General features: G+C 41.2%; 1 protein-coding gene across 1 annotated transcript in view; it reads left to right on the top strand.

The window, feature by feature from the left end:
• The window catches only part of LOC104965385 (M-phase phosphoprotein 9-like), a gene marked incomplete at its 3' end in the record, with an annotated part of 69,959 nt that extends 64,442 nt beyond the window's left edge, over positions 1–5,517 (top strand). Inside the window, exons 12-16 of the mRNA XM_010794343.1 lie at positions 2,534–2,758; positions 3,352–3,542; positions 4,303–4,575; positions 4,883–5,003; positions 5,426–5,517. Coding sequence (XP_010792645.1) covers positions 2,534–2,758; positions 3,352–3,542; positions 4,303–4,575; positions 4,883–5,003; positions 5,426–5,517 — 902 coding nt within the window. The remainder of the gene's footprint in view (positions 1–2,533; positions 2,759–3,351; positions 3,543–4,302; positions 4,576–4,882; positions 5,004–5,425) is intronic.
• Between the last annotated feature and the right edge of the window lie 1,794 nt (positions 5,518–7,311).

The following is a 7,311-nucleotide window of genomic DNA, read 5'->3' as shown; positions in this document are numbered from 1 at the left end:
AAAAGGTCGGCTTTTGGTCCTATACCTCTGTGAAAAGGGAGACGAATATTTTTATTGGGGGTCTAATTATGCACGAATAGAATACTCCGGATGCTTTAAAACCATGAACCTATTTACTAAACAAATGTTTGTTACTACACCTTCAAATTATCTTTTGTTCAAAAATTAATTTTATACTTGATATAAGATATTAGTTTTTTTTTTAGCATAACCTTTAAAAGTAGGTCTAGAGAAAGACTCCCAATTTTCTGCATCTTCAATTCTTGGTGCCATGTCTTATTCGCTTGTCTCCCTCAGAGTCATTTACTCCAACTGGATCTCAGGTCGAAGCCGGCTGGAGCACGAGAACCAGGCCAGAGCTCGATACTCCTTCCCACAATAAACACAACCTTGCTGGGGACTGGGTGAGACACTTACTGACAATCTTTTGTTGCATTTATACCGTGGGCTGGTTACTTAGGTGTTATATATCAGCCCTTTACCATATAGAAACCTAAAGGCGAGAACATGTATGCTTTTGTTTTACAATTGATCTGGGATAATACCACAATCAAGAGCCTGCAATTGAACCAAAGACACATGCTAATAAATCTAGCGCTGCATATTTACGACATGCTAAATGTTGCTGCAAATGTCAGTGGTGTCCGGTTGTGATTTGCTGGGAAGTGGTGCAATACTAGTAAACACACACTTTTTAGTCTAGGCATAGTTAAGATTTCTTTGTTCCTATTCTCCCACTGGTGTTCATTCAGCACAGACATTTAGAGGGGATAGTTCTCTGACCTCTTTCCTTACTTGTAACATATTGAAATTTACAGCTACAGCGTGTCCGCGGGTCTTAAAAAGTATTCAAGTTGATAAATCAATTTTTGCGAAAATTAAGGGCTATTAAAAAGTATTAAACGGCTTTCCAAAGGTATTAAGAAGGTCCACCGCAACGCGCTACAACAAGTAAAACACCTCACCATGTCGGGGAAAAAAACAAAAAACCCCAAGGGGCGCCGGCCCATGCATTACGCGCGGCCGTAAATGCTGCTTCTATTTTTAAGTTCGGTTTGCCTTGCCTCGCGTCTTGTGGGGGACCGGGGGGCCTAGAACGAGACCTTAAATGGGTGACGATACACGGGGGTCCAGGTGGGTAAATAGGACCGGCATACGCAACGCTCTTGGGGATCCAACGGCTCCGTGATGCCAAGCACCTAGTATGATCAAAATTATTACATAGAATAAATAAAATAAGACAAAATAAGAAACACAGACATACCCAATCCCCCACGATGCTCAATGATAGACTGCAATGGCAAGTCAAGCGAGAGAGGGGGAGGTAAAAGAGAGCGTCAAGGCACCGTTTATTAAATATATTTAATTTACGCAGAGACGTTATCGAAGTTGTTAAAGCTCATAGAATACAAAGAAAGCGACCGACTTTTCTATTTTGTAGGAAGATTTAAACTTTAACAGGGACTGTTGCCCGGCGGAACATTTTTTTAACGGAAACTCTGCGCAGCGCGGTCCTCGTCGCTTGGAGAAGGCGGAGAGTGGTTTTTCATCTGCTGGTGTGACTACCTGAGAAGCGCAAGAAACGCCGCCCCGCGGAGAATAACAGAAGGAACCATGCTCGGGGTCTTCTTCGCTGCTTTTGTATTTTTGTGGCGACGAGGGAGCGACTTACAGCCTGCATTTGTATACATCGGTTCCAGCATTTCCAGCATTTCACGCCTTATGTAACGACACCGCTATAATCGAATGCTGTGAACGGACAGCTGTTTGTTGGTGTTTGCGTATGCGTTTTACCGTATGACGTCCTCGTGGGCGGCCGGGTCCTAAGCCGAAACTATATCCCGGTCCAGAGATCTGCCTATTTTTAAAGTAAGTCCATCAATATATAAGACCCTAAATATAGTCCTATATTAAGACGAGAAAACTCTTAACATCGTTTTTTGCGAACATAATGACAGAATGTGTGAGGCTTAGCCCCGGACAGCCCCCAGCCCAATTTAACCCCTGGGTATTTGTGAGGGAGCTCCTATATGGCATTAACCCGCTGAAGCTCACCAAAGTTTAATATATCTCATAGTTCAAAGTTTTATCAATTGTTTTGTTTATTGGTCAAATACTGGTTTCTAATGGTTTCTGAGGAGTTTTACTGGAATGAAAGAGCACAGAGTCTACAGAAGCAAAAAAGCAGCATACTGCATTAAACCTGACCTTCACAGAGAGGTTGAAGTTCATGTGGAGAGGAGGCTTCAGTAGTCTGTCTGCACTCTGTTTAGTTTTACTATCTTACAATCAATATAGTCAATGTGAGGTAAATTGTGTCGCCAATGTAACCGGTTAGAACTCAAAGTTGCGATGAGGTCTTACAAACGTATGGAAAGGGTCTTAAAAGGTCTTAAAAGGTATTACATTTGACTTCAGGATTCCTGCATATACCCTGAGCTATTTAACAAATACAAACTGAAAGAAAGAAGAAAAAAACTGACACATTTGAGCTGTATGTGCCTGTATTTGAATTTCCTCTACATTTCCACAGTCTCCTCCACCATCCTGACCTGCTGATGTCCCCGAGTAAAGGAAAGGCAGAACCAGATGTCACGCGCAGGAAATCCCCTTCTGAACAGCCGAACAGCGGCAGGAAATCTCCATTTCTTCAAACCAACCAATCCAGTATCCACAAGAAGTCACATTATCCATTTAATGATCCATCATCGGGAACTGGAAGCTCTGTGGAGAGCTCTTCAGTTGGGGGGAGCTGGAGGTAGGTTTTTATCGTATTAGCGTTTTTTCTACCAAAGTTATTAAACATGGTTCCTACATTTAAGCAGTGGTGGACATTAGCTAAGCATCGTTACTCAAGAACTGCACTTAAGTACAATTTGGAGGCACTTGGAGGATGTTCGTAATTAGGTATTTCCATTTCCTGCCACTTTATACTTCCACCCCCCTTTTCTATCCCACTTTTTACTCCACTTCATTTATTTCCTTATTAAGACTAATATTACAAATATAATCAGCACAAATGTATCATGAATTGAAAGGATCAACTTTATTGACCATTTGGTGCTTTAGCTCCACCTTTACCCGCTGCAACATTAAAGTGATGATCATCAATGCATCATTTTAATCCAATATTATAATATACTGAATATTGTTCTGAGGGGCCCTTGGGCGGGAATAAGTACTAATACTTTGATGTATTTGGTGCTATTACTTTAATACTTTAACCATGGTAACATTTTGGAGGCACAACTTTGACTTTGAACAGAGTATTTCTAGACTGTTGTATTACTGCTTCTACTTAAGTAAAGATACTTTGTCCACCTCTGGATCCAACTCTTTTTTGTTCTGCAGGTGTGCGTCCCCCCCGGAGTGTGAGCAGTCTCTGCAGCAGCAGCACAGGCAGCAGGAGCAGAGTCAGCGGGAGTCCGGCCCCAGGGAGGGGTCCTCCGCCCTGACGCCCATGATGAGGGCCCTGATAGAGCTGGAGGAGACCAGAGCCACAGAGAGCCGGGCCCCCTGTAAGAACAGCCTCACCCCCTACAGTATGCCTCACACTCACTCACAAGCCCTGATAAATGCTCCAAATGAAACGCCATGTCTATCTTATTACCTCCAACTTCTAATTTAAACATGTGTTAATGAGGTCTCATTACACTTGGGGCATAACAGCAATATTCCTTCCATACACAACGTTGCATTTTAGGATAGGTGTCTGTCTTCTCCCTGCAGCAGGAGAAGAAGGGAACAATGGCTGCAATCAGTTTTATACTGTAGTACAGTATGTAGCATGATTGTGCAATGAAGTGGCTGCCACCGAATCAAGACACATTCTAGTGGTCAATCACAGCAAAGCCTGACATGTTTCTTAATATAAACTAGAACCATTTTTTTACCTTTAAGAAGACACTGCTCTTAACGGAATTATGGCTGAACCATCCGAATAGGAACTTGTATAAAAATATGTATTAAAGGATAAGAAGAAACATCAATTAATCCTGGGGTGTCAGAATATGTGCATCAAATGTCAGTAAAGAGTGAATAAATCCCATTAACCTTACCCTAACCCCCGAAGGGATGCTTTCAAAATGAATTAAGGACTAACAAACAAAACAAACATTATTTTATTTAATGATCACATAAGAAAATAAACTGATAGCCTCTTGTGGGCCTTATGTATTTTGCACGTTTTATTTGTTTGTTTTTGTTATTTGTGCTTTTATTTCCCCCGAGAGATAAAGGCCATTCTAGGCATGTAAAAAAACACTTTTTTTTAACCTCACCAAATGATGTTCCTCTCTGCAGGGGTCGGCAATCAGAGGACCACTGTGGGGTTTGTGGAGCGGAGACACAAAGAGGTGCTGCAGACCGAGAGGGAGGGGGGGAAATCTGGAGGAGAAGCCAGAGCTGAGCCCAGAGGAAGAGGAGGAAGAGGAGGAGGAGGAGGAGGAGGAGGAGGAGGGGTGGCAAAGAAAAGAGCTGCAGCTCTCCTGAGAGCTCAGAGGAGTCTGTCTCCAGACGGCCACAGGTCCTCCTCACTGCCTCCAGAACATCGAAACAAACCAACAACTACCCCCAGTATGTCCTCACAGGCTCTTCATACACAGTTATCGACAATTATCTTATTTACCGGAACACAACATCAGGCTCAGGTTTCAATGTATTCTGGAACTCTTTTAGAGGTTTCTTTAGAGTTGTTTTGAGGAAATTTTTTGTTTTCTTAGAAGCATACAGTACATGCACATGTGCAGGTCATTTAGACTTGGAGGCTTTAATGTAAACATTTCAAACTACTGAAACCCCCTGGTGAATGTATTTTTCATTCAATGTTGTATTGGTTAGTTATTGTTTTAACTAATGCTATGCTCTTCTTTTTTCCATCCAGCCAAGAGAGGAACTTTACTGATGCCCAGGTCTGCAAAGTCCAGTCCCAAACGCTGCCCCTCTGAGAACTACTCCACTGCTTTTGGTCACCTGATGCCAAGAGACGCACACATGCACAAAAGGTGAGCAACACACAACATGTTATCAGTTCTGCAAGTTAGATTAGGAGATCGAAGCAAAGTGAAAACTGCTATAATATCTCAAAATGTTGGATGGATTGTAGAGAACATTTTTTACATTATTAATTCTCTCTACATTTGCTGTCGTGAAATTGTGTTAATGCTCAAAATACAACAGGAGAGTGATGACCACCCTTGTATCAGACAATGTGCAACACTGCTTTCTAAAATGTAAGACATAAGACATCTTGCTTACAAAAAACCCAAAGTAGGCCAAATCATTCCTTGCTTGTTAAAATGCAGTCCAAGCATGAACCATAAACAGCTTAGTGAGCCAGTGTTACTGAGACATAACTGTAGATTCTTGACGACTTTGATCTACATTACACTGCGGAAAATCAAAAACAATCTAATTTTGTCTACAGGACTGATGATGAAGTTGACCAGAGGCGTGATTCATTCCACAACGGCAGTCCCAGGAAGAGACTCCAGTTTTCCTCAGCAGACAGAGAAGATGGTAATTTATTCAAGCTCTAGTGGTTTTAAAAGTAAATGTGGTATAGAAATTAAATTCTTATGGTTGGCCCGATTTCAAAACAAGTATTTGAGCAACTTTTAAACGTTTATCCAGTCTTTTGGAATTTATCTAATTTACTTATGGCAGGGGTCGGCAACCCGCGGCCTACGGGCCGCATGCGGCCCTTTAAGCCCTCTGCTCTGGATCCCTTGAGTTTAGACAAAAATAAGAAGAAAATAAAAGTATTTGTAGGACTATTTATATTTTCTTGAATGGTTGAAAATGTTTCGTATCTTGTATTTTGAGGTGATACTGTGACACATAAATAAAAAACAAAACGGTTTTAATTAGGTCAACTAAAATATGCGTCACATCCTGCTACGGTCCCGCGCGAGCGCCTTTTCCTGCGGGTGAATAACCTGACCCCCGGTTCGATGAGCAAACTATGGATAAATCAAAGAAAAGTACCGGAGGAACACATGATTTAATTCTGTGTGGACAGAGTTATATGCTTTCACAGCAAACGATGCTGGTTTACCGGTATGTTTGATATGTAGAGAGAAGTTGTCAAAGGTGCTGCAGCCTTTACGTATCGAGGAACAACACGGGAGAGGAAGACAGCTGACGATCTTCAGTCATAATTCAATGGGGTTTGTAATTTATTTCAGAAAACACTTTTTGTTATATTCCATGGAATGCTCTTAACGTCCCGATAGCAATGAATATATTAAATGCTTTGACAATAAATACATACAAAAATTAATCTCTGGAAGCCGTTGCGCTGTAAAAAGCACGGCCAATTTTTAGCCGACCCGGCTAAAATAACTGGATGGCCTACCTGCCTGTCAGCCTTCTATCTGGCACAAATGTATCTCGTGGCCTCATTGATGATGCGCGTTCGTGTGTGTTGGAGGAGGGACTCTGTAAGAAAGTCTGAAGGAAGAGGCCTATTTTTTCCGGTTGTGTATTTTCAAATTCTAGCGCACTCGAGCTGGTTTCTCCATTCTTACCTACCCTACCTTTAACTCTTTTTAGGGTGCAGCTATATGTTTTATTTATTTCAAAGTGGGCCCATTTTAATAATATATTTTTTTTCCTTCAAATGTGCAGAGGACTCCCCAAGTGCTGTGTTTAATTTATTTTAAAGTAGGCCTGTGTATTATTTGTAATTCTCCTTATAGGAGTTATTTGTTTCTTATTAGTGGTTAACAGTTGTATATAATGTAATAAATAGCCTAATAAATGCAAAAAAACTGTAGTTTTTGTCTGATATAACAATAAATACAACTTTATTAGCTATCAAGCTATGAAATATGTTTTGCGGCTCCAGACAAAAAATGTTTGGGGGAAAAAGGAGCAAAATGGCTCTTTTGGTCAAAAAGGTTGCAGACCCCTGCCATAACAGAACAATGTTTCGATGTATAGAGCATAACAAAAGCCTTAAGTTAGAGATGATTTTAGATGAGGGATTTAAAAGACAATGTTGTATGCCGAGAGCAATCTCGTGAAAGACATCGGGGTACTGCTTTGCCCGGTCTTTAGCAGAAATGTTCGTCGTGTGAGTTCCACACGTTCACTCTACGGTGTTGTTTACCTTCTGTGATACTTCACATCACAGAAGGTCACTTCACGTCAAGACGAGTTAACTTTTTTTTCTTCTCAACTTTGTGTGGAAAAATGCGGGGATTATGCAGCCTTTTGATAAATATGCGGCCTTTTAAAAAATCTGCGCCATTTTGCTGATTATGCTGTAAATTCTGCGATCGCAGGATCGCGTTTTTCTGGAGGGTCTAA

This window comes from Notothenia coriiceps, unplaced genomic scaffold (assembly GCF_000735185.1).
Source record: "Notothenia coriiceps isolate Sejong01 unplaced genomic scaffold, NC01 NC01_scaffold00002059, whole genome shotgun sequence".
Taxonomy (NCBI): domain Eukaryota; kingdom Metazoa; phylum Chordata; class Actinopteri; order Perciformes; family Nototheniidae; genus Notothenia; species Notothenia coriiceps.
The sequence above is the reverse complement of the archived record's forward strand: the minus strand, read 5'-3'. Positions and strand labels throughout refer to the sequence as shown.